This window comes from Felis catus, chromosome C1 (assembly GCF_018350175.1).
Source record: "Felis catus isolate Fca126 chromosome C1, F.catus_Fca126_mat1.0, whole genome shotgun sequence".
NCBI classification, from domain to species: domain Eukaryota; kingdom Metazoa; phylum Chordata; class Mammalia; order Carnivora; family Felidae; genus Felis; species Felis catus.
Genome location: NC_058375.1, coordinates 55,334,602 through 55,357,885, shown reverse-complemented (window position 1 = coordinate 55,357,885; position 23,284 = coordinate 55,334,602). Strand labels below are relative to the sequence as shown.

Genomic DNA, 23,284 nt, shown 5'->3' with positions numbered 1-23,284 from the left:
AAACAAGTCATACACAAACATGAACTTCTGTAAATATATTAACAAAAACTCAAGATGCTTCAAATGGCATATGCTTCATAGTTAAAACCTTTCCTATTCATTCAGAGCTATTTCATGCCCATTAGAAGTCAGGCACGCTAGAAGCCCAAAATTATTAGCAAGGATAAGTTATTCCAGCACAGACAGTCCCTGACAATTATGGCTCAACTTACGATTTTTCAACTTTATGATAGTGCAAAAGGAATACCCGTTTAGTAGAAACCGAAGTTTGAATTCTGATCTTTTCCTGGGCTACCAACACGTGGTATGATACTATCTTGTGATACTGGGCAGTGGCAGCTAGTTGCAGCTCCCAGTCAGGCATGCGATCACGAGGGCAAACAACCAATACACTTATAACCATTGTGTACCCATACAACCTTTCTGTTGTTCACTTTCAGTCTAGTAGTCAATGAAGTACATGAGATATTCAATACATTGTTATAAAATAGGCTTTGTGTTAGACAATTCTGCCCAACTGTAGGCTAATGTAAGTGTTCTAACCATGTTTGAGGTAGGCTAGCCTAAGCTATGATGTTCATTCAGTAGGTTAAGTATATTAAATGCATTTTTGACTTATTATTTTCAACTTATGATAGGTTTATCAGGACATAACCCCATCATAAGGAAGAGGTCTATTTTCCTTCTTTCTGGTAACTAATGCGGAAGGGAGCGGAGAAGAACAAAATAAAATGAGGAAAGTGACGAATTTTTCAAAAGCTAGGCATCTAAGACAAATTTCTTTTAAGGTGTTAAAATTCTATTTTGAAACTGTCCATAGTATGCTATTGTATTAAGTATGACATTCTCTATTGTACATGGTGACTTAGGTTCTTTTGAAACACACTTCCCAAGGGTCCTATTTTCCCTTTTTAATTCTTAAAATGGCTCTTGACTATAGCATCAACTTACTTTAATAAAAGACTGACAGTAGTCAGTATTATATATTTTCAAGTGTCACACCACTACCCTTACTTAAAAGTTGCTCTGCCACACAGAGTCAAACCAGTGCTACTTATTAATTCCATTCCTCTAACAGGAAGCTGAAAAGCAGGGTGATAGAGTAATGTAACTATAAAAAGGGTTTCTAGCTTGCTTAACATCTTATGGGCACAGTAACACACTTCTAAGCTCAAAACGGATATAACCACCACACAAATTATTACACAGCAAATCAATATTTTAAAATATTAATCTACTTTTATGTCATGCAGTTATGCTTTGTTTCCCAAGTTTAAGCACAATTTCTGTCCAAGGCTACGGCAACGATGACTGTCTTTATCTGGTCCCAGGTTTGCCACTCACAAAGTAGCCTCACAGTGCTGTTTTTCCTTTTTAGTAAACTTCTGAAAATATTGCAGGGCAGAAACAAGAAAATCAGCATTTCTTTCAAATTAGGAGCTTAAGAGAAATGGCTCTTTGAGCATTTAGTTCTTTTTGAACACTCTAATAATTACTCCATTTAACAGTCTTCTGATAAAAAGGGGTTTCTGATTAAAAATGTCATTCTTCTTCTGAATAAAAGGTACATTTTCACAAATGTTAGGTATTGGCAATAACAAAGACACTGAGTTGTGAATGGCGTTTGCAGGTTTTAAAAGGCCTCAAAAAGCACTTACTGCCAATACCATACTGATTGTTGTGTTGTATTGGTAAAGTTATCTATCACTTTAAAGTTCTGAAAAAGGTCCCAAATATTTTCCGTTAATTAAGATACCAAATATTCAGAGGACTGGTATTATTTGTACGGTTAGCTGGCAGAAAGGAGAACACCCAGTATTCAAAGACAGCATTAATGACCATTTTACATCAGAAATACTGGAATGTTTCAAGAACTGTAATTTGACTGATGTGTACCTAGGTTAGGATAGGGAAGGGGAAGTAGGGAGATATGCCTCTAGACATACATTTTAGTATTCCATGTTCAAAATATAATTCCACTGTTTCCATTTGGGCTGGGTGAGAGTGAGATATTTCTTATAAGTGTATTATACTCAATTAATTTAAAAACTGACCTTTTAGAAAACTGGCATTTGAAAATTTTATACTATACATTACTTTTGTCCCAACTGCAGGCAAAAAAATTATTTTTCAAAGTAAAAGTTCACTATCATAATACAGGAAATTTAAGTACAGAATGTGAGCATTTTTTATTCAGGTATTTAGAAGAGCAGAACCAGCTTACATTTATATAGTACTACATATTCTCAAATGCATAAAGTTACTTGATCATAACTACATACCTGGCAATAATACCCACTCTGCCAACATCATTTTATAGATTAGCAAACCCAGGGAGATAATGTGACTTGATCCATGGTAAGTGGTGAAGGTGGAACTGAAGTCTACAACCTGAATATTTCTATACCTTCCAAGGGAACAACTATATTAAAAATCTTTTCTCTTTACCTCTTTCCTTCCTCCCCCTTACTTTCTTTCTTTTTTGAATGTTTTTCATCTGTTCAAAGTATATTTAAAATGTGACAGCAAGTTATCATCTGTCATGTCAGACTATTATCTATGTCTATTTAGGAAGTGGTATCTTTAACAATATCTTCCAGAAAAACCTGCGACATCTACCATTAATGATGCACAAATTAGTACCTGTTTAAAACTAGAGCTGTAAAACAGGTATTCATTTGTAACTTTTTTTTGTATTTTTAGAAATGGCACAAACTAGAAAATGCAAATAGTAAAGAAAATTTTTCATTAGAAGTGAAAATGTATTTATGATGCACTCATACATCATTGGTAGAAAAATACAAGTTGGTTTAACCCTTCTAGTGATCATTTTGCTAATATGAAATTATCCTACTGATAAGCCTAAGAAAGCATACCAAGATACATGTTTAACAGTCGTTACCATAAAGTGGTTCATAGCAAAAAGTTGGGAAAAAATTTTCAAGTCTATCATTTAATTAGTTAGAAATGAAATACTGTTCTTCCAAGCAACAAAACACTATTAATCCATTAAAAAGAGACAAGTCTGTTTGTGGTGAATGAGGAAAAAAATGTAAAAAACATTTATTTATTTATTCATACATATATTAGGAGTTAAAAGGGGGTAACTTGGGCTGGAATATAAATGACATTTTTTTTTTTCTCCAAAAGTACACACAAAACCCTGTAACAATAGTTATCTCTAGGGAATGGGTTGGGGAGAGAAAGTCTTTTTCATTTTATACCCTTCTATACTATTGGAATTTTCTAACCACTTGTTAGTATTACTGGTTTTTTTTTTTTTTTTTTTAAGAAAGTCAGTGGAGATTATCTTATGGAATTATGAGCAATTTTCATTTCCTTCCTCTACTTTTAGATTTTTAAGAAAACCTATTGCTAGCCACTTTTTTTTTTTTTTAACAAATGTATCATTTAGAAAAATAACCTAGTTTTCTTTTAGGTGCATACATAATTATCTGAGACAGAAACCATAACTAGACAGTCACACAGAGTATGAGTAGGCTAAATCAAATTAAAAAATGAACAGCTGACTTTTATATCTTCACCACATATATGATTTAGTTGATCAAATTGCTAATACTTGTAACAAATATTAAATGCCTCAGATATCTTCAAATGTGTCTCTAGAACACAGTAATCTAGAATATAACCATTTAAAAAAAAAAAGGTAAAAATGAAGTAATCAGATTCATATATTCCAGGCAATCAAAAGCATATTTTCAAATAAACATAACTGTCTGAACTAATTTCTCCCCTCAAACTAATTCCACCACCATTTCTTTGTTATCATCACCTACTTAACAATATAGACGCTGCTAACTAAATCAGAGGTTCTCAAGTGATGGGGATAGAAGCCAGGAAGGAGTTAGATGCCCCTCCTCCAGGTGGAGAAAGCAGGGGAACTGTGCTCACCATTTCTCTTCCTCCATACAAAACTAAGTCACTTAACTTTCCCCTGAAGAATTTGGGGGCATAAAAATGATTAAGAAAGTCGTGTTGGTAAAACTAGCAAATTGACTACAGTAGTAATAACTCAGAGGATGAATTGCTATTATTAAGCACTAGGAATTCAGAAGCCTAGGTTCCACTCTTAATTGTGCCACAGCCTAACTGCACAACTTAGGACAAATTGCATCAACTCTGCTCAGTTTCATTTTCTCTAAGTAAGATTTAGATACCTTCTAGTTCAATTTCCTTTGAGATCTAAGTTCTTTACTTTTATTATAAACTGCTCAAAAGACCTAACACTACCAAGGAATACTTAGCTAAAGGGATGGGATATGTTTAACAGCCTCTTCTGAAAATTTTTTTTAAATCTAGGACCTTTAAAAAAAAATCTCAATTTGCAAAAAGCTTTTTTGGGGGTGCTACTTTATGAATTTCCTATCTACACAAACATAATTTAACAGTCATTCTTATAAGCCATAGAATAAGTCAAACAGAATGGGTCCCAGGTGATGACTGGTACTTGAACAGTTTTATCACTGCAATGAATTTTGAAACCATTTGCAAATCTTTTGAAACATACAGGGACTCAAGCTAACTTCAAGCAAGAAATTTCTATACAGGTGATTACTTTTCTATTTTTACTAATCAGTTTCTTATGGCAGTGTTTGGTTTTTTTTTTTTTTTTTTTTTTAATGTTTATTTTTAAGAGAGAGAGTGCAAGCAGTGGAGGGGCAAAGAGAGAGGGGGACAGAGGATCCAAAGTGGGTTTTGTGTGAGCCCAATGCGGGGCTCAAACTCACGAACCAAAGCAGAAGATCATGACCTGAGCCAAAGTTGGACACTCAACTGACGGAGCCACCCAGGCATGCCAGTGTTTTATTTCTGATTTGAAAAACTGATTACTCTCCTGTAGAAAAATTCTCTAAAAGTAATCGACTTTTATATATCCTCCAACCAACCTTTTCTACCTTATCAAGCACTTTATCACTCCTTCTGAATTAAACTTTATTAGATTCTCATACATTTATCCAGAGTCTTACTCTGGATAAATCCTAAATACACTCAAGTATAAACACTAAAAAGTTCATTACCACTATAGAGAATTATTTAAGGCCTAAATCTACTGCAGTGAAACAAGTTTTGTTTAGAATAGAAATTAACACCATCAAGAAAAACGGTCAAGATGATCCTATTTCCTTAAAAAATGAAATCCAAATACACTAAAACCCACTAAGCAAGGAGTGTGTTTTCCAGAGAAATAAATGAAGATGTGACAGTGAATAAACAGATTATGTATCGGTTTTGAAAAGGTTTAAATACTTAAAACTAATATAGAAAAGTAGGTTCATTAAAATCTTCTTCTCTTTACATGATAGCAATATGACCTAGGTGAAAAGATAGGTCTTACACTATGTTGTAGCTTTTTCCCCCCCTGGAAAAGAAAAGTCCCATATGTGTTTACAAACCCTGAAATAACAGACAAATTGTTCATTCCCAAAGGTCCCTGTACCACATTCCTTATAAAACCCAAAGGATCAACTATTTCTTCCTCTTATTCTTTCTTTCTCATTGCCTTTGTAAAACTGCAACTACCCTGTAATTTCCTTCCTTTAAGTGTAACTAGGAGAACCTCCTTTTAGAAGGTTGATAAGTAATTTTAAGGGATAAAAAGCAATGAAAAATATTACTAAAAACCTATTAAGAAAAAGAGTATGTGCCATTTCTTCTAAGCACATTAAATATGTTTTTAATGTTAGCATGATTTGAGGAACCATTAAACACATACTTCCTACTTATAGACTGCCTAGGTGATCAGATCAAATATGAAAAAATTGGTATATTCTAGTCACATCTAAATCAATTTGTATTCAAGAATTAAACACTTTTCTGGAAAAACAAGGTAAGGTCATTCTCCTATGTAGGAAATAACAACAACAACAACGAACCTAGAAGCATAATATTGACATTTTTCTCTGGAGACATGCTTCTTCAATAACCTGTTTTCCCCTCAGATTTATCAAATAAATGTATATTGTTGCTTTGCATTTTCTGTTATTTTACCAGTCAGCTTCAATGCTCAGGTCTACTTAACCAAAAGTGCAATAGCACATTTGATTTATTCTACCAGATGCTTTATACTGGCATCACAAAGAATGAATCTCCTGAGTGCCCATATAAAAATAAAAGCAAGCACTTCTCCATCTGTGTTTTAAAAATAACTAATTTCTAAAATCATCCTAATTACTAAAATATTGAAATCAGAACAATACAAACTAATTTTACTTTTCACCTCTTCACCTGTTTAGGTATTTTGTAGGACACAGATGAATGAAGGTTTCCCCATTCTTCTAAATTCACTAAAAACAAAACTATCCAACACTAAAAGATGATTTTTTTTTTTTTTTAAAGATTTCAGGTCACTAAATAAATTCACTGAACACAAAGTTCAGGTTTACTCTTCTTGAAATTGAACCATCCATGCGTTCCTTACTGAACATGAGAAATCCATTTTCCAAGTAATGCAATTTTTAAGAAAACTAAAACTTGAAAATATTAGGAAATGATTAGTGACTCAAAATATTGCTTTTCCTCTCTTATGATACAACCATCTTTAATTTCTAAAACAAGAATATTAATATACTCCTATTTACATATTGAGTTTTCAGTGTGCTGGGCAATTAAAATTTCTGGGCGAAGCTTTCTAAACTTAAATTTCACTGTATTTTCAAAAACAAAGTTATTTTCCTTCAATAAAAGCTTGCCTTAAAATAGGACTACAAAACTTAAAGCTTAAGTCATTGTGAGCAGCACCGTGAGGGAAGAAACCACATAACCTATTACAGTACACTGCTGCTTATCTAAGAGGCATTCACTGAAAGGGGGAATCCACTGAAGGCTATTTAACAAAATGTAGGTAAATCCAGCTACATACAACCCCTTCCCCAACTTACACATGAAAAAAGGAACACTTAAAAAATCTTACCAGGACTAAAATTCCTTCAGCCCAGTGGAATGAATCCAGTCACATTTAAATGAAATACAAAGTACTAGGTTTTCTCCAACTCATGTGCCTTGAAATACAATTCTTTAACCACAAAGAACAAAAGAAATGGAAATAAATCTAAGATCTAAATTTAGTTTTAAATCAAAAGTATTAAATGTTTTTTAAAAGATTACTAGCAGTCTACACTGCTTCACTCCTGCTACAGTGAATCTCCTCTTCCTTTAACAGCAAATACTCCACTACAAAAGTACAAAGCCAGTTTCCGTAAGGAAAGCAGAAGGGGCAACCTAAGAGCAATTCCACAAAACAGCTAACTTTCAGGTCCCTCCACTCAACAGGTATATGAAAAAGCGTCCAAATTAATATTTTTCCATAATCTGTATTTCAGTATCCCAAATTTAAAGTATTAACCTAACTCACCACTGACTTCATACAGCAATTAATGAAGACAAATATTGGGGACTGGATGGTAAGAAAATTTTTTTACCTATTCGTGAATTTGGGGATGTCTGAGCCCATGTAATTCACACAGAAGAAATGCCTTATCAATCATTTAGTGAGGCTCTCACTCAAAGTAGACTTAAAACTCCAAATACTATCACTTCCTGAACTCTAGGGGGTAAGGAATAACGAATTTTTCCGAGGGTAAGGGGGGGAAAAAAGTATTAAAAAAATCAAATGTTTAAAGGTTTAAATCAGAAACAAAAATTCAAATCTCCAGAGGCGTTAACACTAAGTTTCAATGAATCATAACAGTGGTTATTTGCCACGATTTGAGGCCCCAAAATATAAAACAGTTACCACCGAGGAAAGGGGGCTTTGGTTAACTCGTTTACTGGAAAAAAAGGGGGGGGGAGGGAACCAACAAAAAAAACTCCCATAAAAGGGGGAAAAAAAGACAATAATAGATAGCCTTGATAGGAAAGGGCGGGGGGGGGGGGATGCCTGGAAAGTGAAGAGGGGGAAAGGTAGAAAGCAACTCTTCCGAAACATAAAGAGAAAAAAAGGTTCTACCTTCGGAAGGAATGGAACTGTTCCGTAGATTCAGGGGGATTCCCCCAACCTAAAGGGCCGGATCGCGAAAGGCTACGTTTATTTCTCCACGCTCATCTTAGCTCCATGAGAAAAATGAGAGTTGAAGGCCATTCTGCCTTACGTTTTCCCCATCAACACGGACTGGATGTCAGTAGCAAACGGGTGGGGGTGACACGGAAGGGCGCAACAGCATCTCGGTGAAGGAGGGAAGAAACTTCGCAAGAAGAGGAAGCAGCAGCTCCTCTCTCTTGGCCCCTAGCACCGGCCGGCGAAGTTGCGCCACCGGCGCCCCTGCCTGGAGGGCGCCCACTCGCCCTCGCCCCTCTCCGCACGCACTACCACGCAGCACTCGACCCTTCAAACTGCCCCCGAAGTCCAACTACGCCTCCGCTTCCTCCTACCCCCGGACCCATCCCAACTAAGTTCCAAGGAAAGCTCCCGCCCAGAGCGCGGCCTGTTCCGGACAACAGGTGGGCAGTGGCGCCAGCAGGGCTGGGCCTCTCCTAGCCAGGCCCACTCCACTCCTCCCCGGCCAGGGCCCGGGGCGCCCGGCTCCGGGACGGGGAGGGGGAGCTCGCTCCCTTACCTCCGCCATATTTGCCGTACTGACGGGTCACATCTCCGCGGCGGCCGCAGCTGGGTCACGGCCAGAACCCGGATGTGAGAGTCGGCAACGGGACTCCAGCCGCCGCCGCCGTCTCTACCGCTCCCGCCGCCGCTGCCTCGGCGGGAACGCGCAGGAGCCGCCCGAGCGCGCCCACCACACCCCACTCCGCCCCCTCGCGGCGCCCCGGCCGAGCTGGACTGGAGGGAAAAAGCCTGAGCGCGCGCAGGAGCAGAGGCGGGCGCGCGCGCGCGCGGCCCCGCGGAAGCCTTCCCCGGGAGGAGCGCGGAGGGGGTGGAGTCAAGGTGGGTGTGGGGGGTAGGTGGGCTTCTCCGCGCGGGGCGCCTCCCCTGCCCTTAGCGGATCCGCGACTCCAGCTGAAGGAGAGGGCTCTAAGGGACCAGAGAGGTCAAGGGAAAGTGCCCAGAAAACCGTGTCCAGCATTCACATCGCAGGGGAAAAGATACGTTACATTCTACATGTAGGCCTTTTTCGAAGAGCATTTGCTGAAAACGGATGTTGCTGTGATGCAACAACGGCAAAGGCACAAAGTAGTGCGCTTTGAAAGCGGTTGTCTCTTGATAAGTATTTCTCTCTCCGTTGATTCCCGACGGGAAATGTAAAATCCCACATCCCCAAACCTTAGAGGTCAGAGATTAAGGGACTGCGGATAGGTAATATGCCATCCTCACATCTCATCTGCTTTTCCTCACACGCTTCCTGAGATGCCAGGAGCAACATAATTGTGCAATGTTTGAATTTTGCACAACTGGAGAAAATTTCAAAATGCGAAATACTGAAAAGCTGCTCTTTGATAGATATAAATAATCTCCGACTTGACTGCAGAGAGGGAAAACCTGCTTATTTGCAATGCCTGAAATGCCTACAGTTTGAAAGTTTATTTTAAAATACTGGCCTAGAACTGCCAATTGGCCTTGAAACCAATTCTAATGACTGCAGGGTCAATGACTGCAAAATAACAAACATGTTTCACTTCCATTACTAACGCAGATACTGGCTAATACAAAGGTGATATTAAAACATGCACTAACACATTTTACTAAACCAGGAGTTTAAGTCTTAATTTCAAAAAGCCCGTTTTCCCTCAAATGTTCAAGGGTTTTTAATGCAATTTCAAAAAATGATTGCCCATATCAACCAGTTCAGTATAAAAAGTCATTCCTTCCAAATGTGATGCCAGCACTGTAATATACTGCATAAATGTGCACATACACAGTTTTTCTTTTATACTTCACTTACAGTGCAACATGGGCTGTTTGCTTAAATTTGTATTCCCTTAACAGTCTAGACTCTATTAACCAGTTTCCTTTTTCCAAAGATTCAACATTAACTTGAAATTCTTATGTCCAATAATAATTTGTGCATGAATAACTTGTGCATTTATAGGTATATGAAGCTGCTAAGCGAAAGGACATTACCTGGTAATTTGACAGGAAAAGAGTCCACAGACAGTCTGTAAACCAATTAAACATAAACATCTGATGCACATTTTCTACTGAAAGAAAAGCAAGGGAAAGAAGAGAAAGGAAAACTTTAAGGTTCCCAAATCTACAAACAATTTTTACTGTACAGTATTTTCATTTTATTTTTTTTAGAATACTTATACAAAAGTGTTTTTCAGGATTCCTTGGGGGAATAAATATTTTAGCACAGGTAAATAGAAGTACACTACTGAATTACCTTAGTCCTTTGGACTCAAAATAAAAGTCATTTTTTGAAAAGTCGGTTTGTGTTTAAATAGTTTTCACTTTGAGACACTTGATGGAAACAGCTGAAGGCAAAGAACAACTGATGTGCACAGACCTGAGGTGGGTAAAGACAGAAATCAGGGGCCCAGAGGTAGAAACTCAGGCTTTATAATACCATGGGGATAAAGGAGTGTTTTCCATTTAAATACCAAAGTTAATATATGAAATTTAGCTGGTTCACAAAAAGAAAAATTTTTAAAAAGTGTTGTCAAAATGCAAAGTATAGGAATAACTTGCTTAAGTCCATTTAGTCTTTGATTCTTCAGTTCAACCTCAACAAAAACATCCCAATTGTGATTAAAAAGCTGGGGATCATGGTCCCTTAAGCTACTGAAATTGTCAGGAAAATCTGAAATTGTCAGGAAAATCCCATCTAGGAGATACCTGAATGGATATCCCCCTCTTATTGATAAATGACTTTTAAGTTTATTGATAATGTGTATCATTTTTACTAATTATAAGTGGCATTATCGTTTAGGGGAAAAATTCCCTCTACACTTTTCTCCTTCCCTTTTTAAAAAAAATGTGAATTCAGTGATTTTATTTTTTTTTTAGGTTCAGATATTCTAAAGATAAAAAGAAATGCCTGCAACATTATAAGTCATTTGTAACACATTACTCCTGAACTCAGCATGGTTTTACTCCCATTTTATTCTTGTGATACACTTATCTTTCAAAATTTTAGGAACCACCTTGAGGAAAGCAAAGTCTTTCTCAAAAACTCTTGCTTACCTCCTCAGTAACAAATATGTAAAAATTAACTGTTCATTAGCCACAGAATCTTAGTGTCTTTAGTCAATTTCTACCCTGTCCAGGTAGGAATCTCTCATTATGTCTCCCGACTACCAGGCTTTTCTGCCTATGCTAAAACACCTCCAATGACTGATGAAGACACTGCTCTTTTCAGACAAAGCTCTATGTTTGGAACATTGTTTTATTAAACCAGAATCTATCTCCTAGTTACTTCCATCCATTTCCCTCAGTTTTTCAGCACTTCGGATTAATTCAACAGATGTCTTCTTTGTATTTAAGTGCAAGCAATCAATATTTATACTTGGAATAACAAAATATAAGTCTTCGATGCCTATTGATACTAGAAGAGCTAAAAACAAGACATGACAGAGTTAAAAGTATGAGAATATTCACTAATACCTATAAGCTGTTTAAAATCATTAGTTTATATTACGTGTTAATGTGATGTCCAAAATGATAGTTCTGTTACATCATGTAGAAAAATGTTTAAACTAAAAAGTGTGGTTAATTCCAATTTTAGGTGAGGTTTGTGGCTAATGTCCCAAAACAAAAAAAAAAAAAATCTCTATACAAAGCCTGAATAAATGCCTCTTTAGCTCCCATTCCCCACCTACAAGCTTCATTATTTTCAGGCAAACTAACATTAACTTTCACCACGTTGAAACTTCTGAAAACTGTTATTATATTGGGAAATTATTTTTAAACAATTTACTGAATACTCCATTAAAAAGTTATTAAACATTTTTTATAGAAGTTATAATACACACACACACACACACACACACGCACACACGGGAACCCTTCAGTTAGTATTCTCCTTTAACAAAAGCATTTTAAGGTCACAATTTTACTTCAACCAGTACCTTAAACTGACCAATAAATAAATGTCTCTGGCAATTTACATATACCTAAGAAATATAACCTGTTATTCAGTACCAATACCTGATGCAAATGTAAGTACTATATATCCATACTACATAAACAAAATGTTATGCAACTCAGGTACCTTTCAAAATGCTCCAAGAAAATATCTATAACAGTTTACTCTAGGGCTGTTTGAATGAAACAGATGAATGCAGCGCATTCAAAACGCTAACAACAAATTCTCTACCTAACAATTTTCAGAGTCCATGAGTCCCTTTTGAGATTATTTGGTAAACTATTTACTAAAATTTTTATTTAAAAGTGACAACCTACACATTATGTGCAGGTAAAAATTTATGGATAGCTACCAATTTGGTTGAAAATACCTAAATATCAAAAAACTTAAAATGACATTTTAGATAAATTGAGAGTTTACCTTTACTTTAGTAGGCAGAATGCAGGTTACAAAGCAGTAATGCATTACATTCGGAAGCCCCACAGCTATGCAAGAATCAGCATCATCTTTTTGTTAGTTTGGTTTTTATTATTAACCCCACCTCAAAACACTTACATAGCCTTTTGGTTCTTCAAAGGACAGTCTTATTTTTTTTCACAATTTTTACATAGAGTTTTACCGGGCGACCCCTTTTATCAGATTATCACAAACTGATTTTTTTCTCAATAGTCCTAATATTGTCGACATGTTATTTTTATCTCACCCAAACTCTGGAAATTATTGGCCCATCATCAGTTCTCAAACACTGGAATATACAGGAAGAGTAATGTAATATTTATATTACTTGAGGGAGTTTGGATTTTCCCTCCCTTAATATCCAAGTGTGCCCCTGCCTACCAGCATCACATCCGTCTTGTCTGCATTGAACCTCAACCAGTTGGTTCTTAACCACGTCCGAAACTCAGCCAGGCACTGGGAGAATCGAGCCACCACACCATCTGGATCAAAGGAAAGAGAGCCTCAGTAGTAATGAGACCAGAGATGATGATACCGCAAGCTCACCATGTCTCTAATTCTCAACCTCTCATTTTTAAAAAGATGGCCAAGAATTAGGACAAGGATCCCATGACAATTTTAGGAAAACATTAATGGGCCTTGGGTCATGCCATTTGTAAAGAAATAAAAGCGACCCAATAAATAGGTCGCCTCATTCCATCCATGATTGAAGAAAGGTTCGTTCAGTCAACTCCACGTCATCTGGGCTAAGCGGCCCCAGTAGACGGGTGAGTCTGTAACTGCACAAGCTTTTCTGCAAAATTAAGAGTTTTAGCGCTGGAGGAAGCTTTAAGGATAACTGGGGCCCAGAGAGGGGTAGTGACTCGCCCAAGGTCACACAGCCAACGAGGACCAGAAATGGGCTCCCAGCCAGGGATCTTTCCAAGAAAAGCTGTAAAAACAAGGCCATTTCAAGGAGGGGGAGGCATCTGTCCCCAGGGATCTTCCCATCGGGCAGGAGAACCTCGTTCTTTCATATTAATGCCCTCTTCAGTCTTCCTGCCCTCCCTCATTCCCTTCAAAAAGGGCGGCTTGCCCAGGACCCTGCTCACCACGGGGACTGCAGTGCGAGCAGAAGCCTCCCGAGGGAGGGCTGGGACCGAACCCGGATCTACAGGGGAAAAGAGGCGGAGCCACAGGGGGATGGTCAGCTTAGCCCCACCCCGACCGAATTCGGGAGCCGACAGGAGAAAGGGGCGGAAGCGAACTGCGCGAGACGAACTCACACCGCAGCGGATTCCCAGCGCACCGCGGCCGCCGGGGAAGATCCGCGCCGCCGCCACCGCCAAAGCAAAAGACCGGGCTAGGAGGGGGTGCGCTGTGGCGGACAGCTGCGCATGCGCCCAGAGGGGCGACGCACTCGGGGAGGGGAAGCGGGCCGGGCGCGTTCTCTCTCAGCCCCTCCCCGGAAGTTAAGGGTCTTCCGGGCGGTACTCTACGGTGGGGGAGGGGAAGGAGAGAAAGGGGAGCGAGGACACTTTAGGAGCCCCTCATCCCAATCAGGACTAGGAGAGGAGAGATGGTTTATGGAGGCTGCACTTACAGCCGCTGCCGCTGCTGCCGCCGCCACCTTCACTGCTGCCGCCACCGCCTGAAGAAGCCCCATCCATCCGCCTGCAGCCGGGGAGACTCAGAACCTGGGAGGGGCCTGGGGCCCGGGCCGCCCGCCTCCTTTTTCTAGTCGTCGTCCGGGGTTTCCTCTTGCTCCACCAACCCTCTGCCCTCCCCTCCGCCTCCGCCCTCCTCCTCGGTCTCCAGCCGCCAGCCAACCGCGCGGCCGCTTGTTGAGCCAGGGTTCCTCCGTCTCCATGACGCCCGGCAAACATTCCCGAGCCTCAGCCAGAGCCGCTAACGCCGAGGGTTGGGGTACAGGGACTCCAGAAGCAGCCAGGGAAGGGGTGGCCCACCACTCCACAGCCTGTCGCAACCATGCCTATCTCTCCAGCAAACAGCCGCAAGCAACAGAACCTCTGGTTGTAAGTTCCGGCGCTAATCTTCCTGGGTCTCGGAGGAAGCCCCTTTAGATCCAGTCTCTTAGTGCGTGTGGGTTCAGTCATCCCTCGAAGCTCTCATACCGCAGTGTCGCCTTCCGTGGCCTAGTACAGCCTTTTTGAACCCCCTACTGCTGTGCTTGCTCTACGGGAAAGACCTACTTTGTTTAGAACCGCTCCTCCTCCTAGCATTCCCGGGGTGGTTTTTCCGGTCTGCCGGGTCAAGCCTGTTGCCCCCATTCAATCCTCAGCTTCAGTGAGCCAGAGGACTGAACTTTACTAATGCTCTGTCGTCGAAGTTTTTTCCTGCGTCCTCATGCTATCGTGCTTTTAAAACCCATTCCTGCTAATGTTCTGCCATTTCTGCAACACTTGAACGAGAGGTTGGAGAAGAGCACACAACTCAGTGGACTTGTTTCGCTTACAACTTCAAATGGTTCTTTAGTGCTGCCCAGCAATTGCACTAAAGTTTTCTGATTCATCCATTCTCCCACACTTCCGGACCACTTTTGTTCTCTTCTCAGACCTTCAGCATCTCTTCTCCAATCTCCACTAGCTCAGCTAATCTTTAATAGAACTTGTTGAAAGTTCTTGGGGGAGATCCTTACATTCTCTCCAGAATATGGTTCTCAGGGTCTTTTTTCCATTCCACCACAACACCAAAATAGTTTGCGTGAAGGTCAGCAATAGGCGTGCATCCAAATGCAATGGCCATTCCTCAGTTTCTTCTTAACCCTCCTACTTCTCAAGTTTTGAATCACTTCGTTTGGTTTCTTGGACACCAGCCCTCCCTAGTTCTCTCTTTGGTTTATGGCTACTTGTTTTCAAATTACTTTGCTAGTGGTAACTTTTCTTCTTTTCATATCTAAATATTGGAGTGTTGCTGGGGTCAGTTTTTAAACACCTTTTTTTTTCACTATTGCGTTATGCCTTTAAAAATCACCTATATACTAATGACTCACAAGTTTATATTTCTAGCCAGCACCTCTTCCAAAATCCAGACTAAAAAAATCAATGTCTGCACTTAGAAGTTAATAGGCATCTCCAAATTTATATGCAAAACTAATCCCCCCCAACCCCTTATATATTTTGCAGTCTTTGACATTTCAGTAAATGAGAGTTTCCACTCTTCCAATTACACAATAAACAACCTTGGAGTTTCCCTTGACTTCATTAATGCCCCACTCCATCAGCAGATTCTATCATTTCTACCTGCAAAATAAATCAAGACTACCTCCCTAATGTAAGTCCCTATCACATCACAGTAACCACCTAAATGGTCTTCTAATACCCCAAACTTAGTAATCACTGTGGCTCTTCTCAAAACCCTCCAGTTTTTCTATGTGAGTAAAAAGCTCATGTCATTACAGACCCACAGGATCTCACCTTGGACCCTTTCCTTTGGCTCATTGTTTCACAACAATGTAAGGCACATTATTTTCCCATTTTAAGGCTTATGCATTTGCTGTTCTTTGGTATATTGCACCCCCAGTTAGTCTCGTGACTCACATTTCCTTCACGTGTCACCTTAACAAAAAATCCTTCTCAGGGCGCCTGGATGGCTCAGTTCAGTTAAGCGTCTGACTTGATTTCAGCTCAGGTCATGATCTCATGGTTCATGGGTTCCAGCCACAAGAGGTTTCTCTCTCGCTCTCTCTCCCCTCCTCCCTCTCTCCTGCCCCTCCCCCACTTATGTGCACGTTCTCTCTCTCAAAACCAAAACATTTTTTTTAATCCACCCGTCATAAAATAATAATATTTCTAATTACCAATATATCCAGTTCCTCAACCTTGGGTGAACATCCATAAAACTTATCCCTCCTTGGTATATGATACACTTTTTCATTATTCTGTCTTCACCCAAATTGTCGAACTCCATGGAACAGGCATTTTTGTTTTGTTCACTGCTATTGCCTTCAATGAAGAAGGCACTCATAAGAATTTGCTGACTGAGCCTAATATTGGTTACTGCTCATCCTGTCTGATTTTTGTTTTACTTGTAGGTATGGAGATCTGAAAGTAAAATTGTGTTGAATTCATGTGAATTTTTTTTAAAAAGTCTTGTAACTCTCATAGTAGCTGAGAGGATTAGAAAAATTCTCTTGGGAATTTCTTACATAATGACAAATTTGTAGGAAATTACCTATTAAGGAAAGAATCAGGTGGGAGATGGGAAGTAGTATAATCTTCATTTTTTGAGATAGCCAGGTTACCCAATTAAAGCAAAATTTCATAGACTTTAAAGTTTACAACCATTGGTTTGACCAGTAACCAATGTTATTTCTCATCTTTCTCCTTTTAACCAATGTTATTTCTCATCTTTCTCCTTTTAGGACTTAATCCTGAACTTGAAAAGAATCTCATAAAACATGTATTTACCAATTTTCCATTTTCTCACTCCAGTTTTTCCTATATTAGATCTTTTCTATTAGCTTAGGAATATGAGCAATCTCCTTTCATGGTAAAAACAACCACTCTTTCTTCAATGCTTTTATCCCACTTCTCTGCCTAGTTCCTTCATTCTCCTTTCTTACATGTTCATTCATTTCCTTTTGATTCTTTCTTAGAGTTTTCATGTTATCCACTTTTTCTATTAGAGTCCTCAGCATATTTTTTTAAGTTCATTTATTTATTTTGACAGAGAGAGAATCCCAAGCAGGCTCCACGCTGTCAGCCTAGAGCTCGTTGTGGGGCTCAATCCCACAAACTGTGAGATCATTACCTGAGCCAAAATCAAGAGTTGGACCCTTAACCGACTGAGCTACCCAGGTGCCCCTAGAGTCCTTAGCATATTAATCATAATTATTTTAAATTCCTATTCTTGACAATTCTGAACTCTCTGCTATATCTTAGTCTGGCTGTAATGCTTGCTTTGTTTTTTCAGACTGTTCTTTGTCCCTTTGATATGCTTTGTAATTTTTTGTTGAAAACGAACATGTTGCATCAGGTAATATGAACTGAGGAAAATAAGCCTTTAATGTGAGATTTTGTGTCTATCTGACTGGAAATTGGGCTGTGTGGTGGGTTTTTGAGGCTTCAGTTTCCTCTGGTGTCCTTGTTTTTGTCTCCTCTGTTTTTTAGGTTTCCCTAGAGACTCCTTCATAGAGTCTGAGCCTTGCATTTCTTCCCATTCCAGTCCCCTGTTACTGTACAGGTGACCTCTTGGTGTGGTGATAAGATGTTGGGGGGAGAGGAAGTGTTCTATAATCCCATGATTAGTCTTAGTCTTTTAGTGGGCGTTTGTCCCTTCACTGTGACCTTCATAAGTGTTAGATTTTTTTTCCTTAGGTGGAACAAGAAGTCTAGAGGGTCTTGGAGTTGTGTATTTCCTTCCCCCCACATTGGTTAGGCTCTGATAAAATAGTTTTCCTTGAGGGCAGGCCTTTGTTAAGGAAAACTGAACATTCTGAGTATATTTTAGAATAGTTATGCCCTATCTCCCTGCTGAAATTATTAGGGAGTTTTTCTCTGATCATCCCAAGAGCCCGATGAGTCTCATGGTGGGCCTCCGTGTGTGGCTGGGCCCTCAGGAATTTTTACCTTTCAAATTAGTCTACACTCAGTCTCCAGCAATTAGTCAGTTATCCTTTAAGTTTTCCTACCATTTGCTGGCCCTAGTTGCAAAGTTTCTACTCTCAGTAAATTGTGATTCTCTGTTTTCTCCTGCCTGTCCAACTTTCAGGCCAGTGGTTTGCCTATAAACTAAATGATGGATCTGAAAAACCTGTTGATTTTCAGTTTGCTAAGCTTTTATCTTGTTATAAAAATAAGATTGATGACTTTTGTGGTCTTTACATGTTGGACCAGAACATCTATGTTCACTTTTCAACCCTTGCAATCTGTTGTCTCCATTTCTGTACAGAAACTATTCAAAGGTCAATAATGAGTTATCTAAAGGTTTCAAAAGTCACCAACTTCAATGGGCTTTCTTAACTTCTACCTCTCTGCAGCATCTGACAGTATTGATCTTCCTCAATAAATTTAAGTTATCCCTGAACTTTACTGGTTCAAATACCTCTTTTCTGATTTCTTTTACTATCTCCAGTTTCTCCCCTTGGTTCTATTACCTTCTTTTTATGCCTTTAGGTTTTTATTTTGGGACTCAGTTCATTTCTTATAATCTTCATACAGAGATTCTCAAATCTGAATCTCCAGCTTTCACTTCTATTCCTTAAAATTCACTTTACTCTTGCATTTTTAACTGCTACCAGACGGCTCCATCAAGATATCACTGATATCTAATATGAACATGTCTACAATTTAACTTCTTATTGTGTTTTAGAAGTGAAGAGTAATTTAGGGGCACCTGGGTGATTCAGTCGGTTAAGTATCTGACTTCAGCTTAGGTCATGATCTTGCAGTCTGTGATTTTGAGCCCTGCATCGGGCTCTGTGCTGACAGCTCAGACCCTGGAGCCTGCTTCAGATTCTGTGTCTCCCTCTCTCTCTGCCCCTCCCCCGCTCACACTCTATCTCTCTGTGGCTCAAAAATAATAAATAAATATTAAAAAAAAAAGTGAAGACTAATTTAATCATCACCTTAACTCAATGAGGTAGGTACTATTATTAACCTTAATTTACAAATAAACAGATTAATAGCCTCTGAATTATTGGATGAGTTTGAGCATTTAAATTGACCTTTGAGGGGCGCCTGGGTGGCTCAGTCGGTTGAGCGTCCAACTTCGGCTCAGGTCATGATCTCATGGTCCATGAGTTCGAGCCCCACGTCGGGCTCTGTGCTGACCGCTCAGAGCCTGGAGCCTGTTTCAGATTCTGTGTCTCCCTCTCTCTCTGACCCTCCCCCGTTCATGTTCTGTCTCTCTCTGTCTCAAAAATAAATAAACATTAAAAAAAAAAATTTAAATTGACCTTTGAGTTTTAGTTTTCTTATTTGTAAAACATGACTATTAAATATCTTACAAGTTATTATAAGAATTGAACTAGAGAATATAGATGGAAGGTCTTTGAAATTTAAAATTTAAGTAGTATTGTTATTATCTGTTACCAATTCTGATCAGTTCTGTATCTGCTGTCTTTTAAGGGTGCCTGAGTTATGTTCTAATCAGGTATGTAAGACACTTTGACAGGGAAATAACTATTATGAGGGGAGAAATTTTTTTAAATACTCATGGATCCCTAGAAACAGGATACATGGCATGCCATGCCACACAGGGGACCACATGGGAAAGCACAAGAGCCAGTCTGGAGGTAGAACAAGCAAGAAGAAATATGGGCACGAACCTTTATTGTGGTTTCTGTGGGAAGAACAGACAAAGCAGAATAAGCAGGTTTACAATGAGCTCATTTAAATAATTTCAGAAGGCTCTGGTTATAGGGACTATCTCTAATTGTCTGATTCCTGTCCCAAGGGTGATTAGGGCAGGTGGATAGTGGCCCAGAGAATGAGATCTCCGTGACAGCCTGATAAAGGTTGTTAAGGGTTTAGGCTCTGGATTGGTTGGTTTGTATAAGGGTGCTTATAAGTGAGCCCTTACTGTGTATAGGCATCCATTAGCCTTGGGAGGGGCATTCCCTCCAGGATGAACAAGTTCTTAGATGTCAAAGCATCAAAATGCAAAGATAAAAAGACATGCTTAATACATGGTATATGTTGTATTTGTTTTATTTCTACATCTGCCACCTGTGTTAAACCTTGATTACTTCTCACTTGGACTATTCCCATAGCATCTTAACTAATCTTACTTCTAGTATGTGCTGCATAGAGCTAAATTTTTCTGAAGCATAGTTTAAGTCACTTTACTCTTATGCTTAAAAACCTTCGAAGACACTCTCTTGCTTGTGTAAAAAATTCCAGACTTAGCCTGGCTGTTTTACTTTTATAAAGGTTAACTTTGTTTTCCTTCATGTATTTAATTGAATCATTTAAGATTCCCTGTATATACCACATGCTTTTCTACCTTCATTGTTCACAAAGATTTTTCCTCAGGGTGCATTTTTCATCTTGCTCCAATGCCTTTGTTCCCCTTCACCTCCACCCGCACCAAACACAAACACACATTTATATGCATACCCCAAATATGTCTTTGGAATCCCACTTAATTCGAGACCTACTCAGATGTCACTCATAATTTCTCTGTTCAAACCTCTCAGCCAAAGTCATCTTAATACAACTCTCATTTCATCTTCTGTGTACTTCTTTTGAGGCAAATACAATTTTGTACTTGATTATAATCATATACACGTTTTATTTCTTTTATTAGACTGTAAGTTCCTTAGGGTCTATATCTGATTCATATTGTATCTTTGCCAGTGTTTAGCACAGGGCCTTATGTATAACAAGTGTTCTATAAATAACTGGAATGAATGGAAGAAATTTATTTGGTTTAGGTTGGAATTACCATCATTTCAAGAATGAAATCCTGTCATTTGCAGCAACGTGGATAGAACTGGAGGGTATTATGCTAAGTGAAATAAGTCAGAGAAAGATACACATCATATGTTTTTACTCATGTGGAACTTGAGAAAGTTAACAGAAGACCATGGGAGAAGAGAAGGAGAAAAAAGTTACAGAAAGGGAGGGAGGCAAACCATGAGACTCTTAGATACAGAGAACAAACAGGGTTGATGGGGTGGGGGAGGAGGGCGGGAAAGGGGAAAATGGGTGATGGCTATTGATGAGGGCACTTGAGATGAGCACTGGGTGTTGTATGGTTGTATGTAAGCGATGAATCATGGGAATCTACCCCCAAAACCAAGAGCACACTGTATACATTATATGTTAGCCAACTTGACAATAAATTATATTAAAAAAAAATTACCATCATCCCATTAAACTAAGAAGGGGCTAAAACAGAAACTTTTTCACAAGCCACATCTACTTTTCTTTTTGTGGTTATTTCATAGATTTGTGTATATGTAGTATGTTTTTAATGTCATTTGCCTCTGTTTACATGGAAGTGATTATCAGGAGTTCTTTCTACAGATACCAATTGAATGCCTTACATTTTTCAGTTATTGCCCTACATAATGAAGTTACAGGAGTCAAAACAAACTAGGTCCCTGCTTCAGGAAACTCCAGAATGTGCAGCTGTACATGACCACTTGTATTATGACTCTATTTTCAGGTGTAGTAGCTTTCAAAGTGGTTACCTCTTCCTGAAATCTCAAAGTGGTTATCTTCTCTAATTTGCCTCTATTGAAATATCTATTTTCTAATGTAGTTAGAGACATACCACAGATTTTTTTAAGTGTTTATTTTTCAGAGAGAGAGAGAAAGTATGCATGTGCGTGCAAGCAGGGGATGCCTAGAGCGAGAGAGGGGGACAGAGGATCCAATGCAGGATCCATGCTGATAGCAGAATGCCAGATGTGGGGCTTGAACTCACAAACCATGAGACCATGACCTGAGCTGAAGTTGGACCCTTAAACCAACTGAGCCACCCAGGTGCCCAATACCATAAATTTCTAACATAATTGGCTACAGGTACTTCTTTTAATTTCTTTCAAAAAGTGGTCTGTATTTTCTGATTGCCTATCAGGCAGAGTGCTAATAGCTGGACCTGAAATTGTGGACATGATAAACATGGTTCCTTCCCATAAAACTTAGAATGTGGAGATTTGGGGGGTCACTGATAATGCTCTCCTAAGATCCCAGTGACTACCTAATTGATAGATATAACATCATTCACTAATTCCTTTCTATTGGGGTCCTATGGGGAATAAAAGAGGAAGAACTGATTTATGAGTAAGTGTGATATTTCATTATGCATCTATTCAGTTTGAGATGTCTTATAGATATTTAGCTAGAGCCACCCAGTAGGCTGGTAAACATCTGAGTATGAAGATTGAATGTTTTGAGTTAGATATAATGATTTATTCAACAAATATTTATTAAGCAGCTACTGTGTGTTGAGTACTATTGTAGGCATTAGGGATACAGCGGGGAACAAAACAGACCCAAATTAAAAAAAAATTTTTTTTTAATTTTTTATATGAAATTTATTGTCAAATTGGTTTCCATACAACATCCAGTGCTCATCCCAAAAGGTACCCTCCTCAATGCCCATCATCCACTTTCCCCTCCCTCCCACCCCCCATCAACCCTCAGTTTAGTCTCAGTTTTTAAGAGTCTCTTATGGTTTGGCTCTCTCCCTGTCTAACTTTTCTTTTCCTTCCCTTCCCCCTCCCCCATGATCTTCTGTTAAGTTTCACAGGATCCACGTAAGAGTGAAAACATATGGTATCTTTCTCTGTATGACTTATTTCACTTAGCATAACACTCTCCAGTTCCATCCACATTGCTACAAAAGGCCATATTTCATTCTTTCTCATTGCCAAGTAGTATTCCATTGTGTATATAAACCACAATTTATCCATTCATAGGCTCTTCCCATAATTTGGCTATTGTTGAAAGTGCTGCTATAAACATTGGGGTACAAGTGCCCCTATGCATCAGTACTCCTGTAGCCCTTGGGTAAATTCCTAGCAGTGTTATTGCTGGGTCATAGGGTAGATCTATTTTTAACTTTTTGAGGAACCTCCACACTGTTTTCCAGAGTGGCTGCACCAGTTTGCATTCCCACCAACAGTGCAAGAGGGTTCCCGTTTCTCCACATCCTCTCCAGCATCTATAGTCTCCTGATTTGTTCATTTTGGCCACTCTGACTGGCGTGAGGTGGTATCTCAGTGTGGTTTTGATTTGTATTTCCCTGAAGAGGAGTGACATTGAGCATCTTTTCATGTGCCTGTTGGCCATCCGGATGTCTTCGTTAGAGAAGTGTCTATTCATGTTTTCTGCCCATTTCTTCACTGGATTATTTGTTTTTCGGGTGTGGAGTTTGGTGAG

At 39.2% G+C, this 23,284-nt stretch overlaps 2 protein-coding genes across 16 annotated transcripts in view; one reads left to right on the top strand and one right to left on the bottom strand.

Annotated features, from left to right (window-relative positions):
* The window catches only part of MIER1 (MIER1 transcriptional regulator), a 60,837-nt gene extending 46,523 nt beyond the window's left edge, over positions 1-14,314 (bottom strand). For 5 of the 15 annotated variants that reach the window (XM_045035980.1, XM_045035983.1, XM_019837205.2 and 2 more), the window contains exons 1-3: positions 14,032-14,314; positions 12,831-12,931; positions 10,031-10,104 (exon numbers count right to left, since the gene is read on the bottom strand). In XM_045035980.1, the coding sequence (XP_044891915.1) occupies positions 10,031-10,104; positions 12,831-12,931; positions 14,032-14,314 (458 nt within the window). Of the gene's footprint in view, positions 1-10,030; positions 10,108-12,830; positions 12,932-13,540; positions 13,666-13,714; positions 13,840-14,031 lie in introns of those variants that run through there. The other 10 variants (XM_045035986.1, XM_045035989.1, XM_006934805.4 and 7 more) reach the window with 7 other exon arrangements.
* The window catches only part of DNAI4 (dynein axonemal intermediate chain 4), an 88,419-nt gene continuing 79,431 nt past the window's right edge, over positions 14,297-23,284 (top strand). The window contains 2 exon segments of the mRNA XM_003990166.5: positions 14,297-14,355; positions 14,357-14,464. Of these exon segments, the coding sequence (XP_003990215.1) occupies positions 14,297-14,355; positions 14,357-14,464 (167 nt within the window).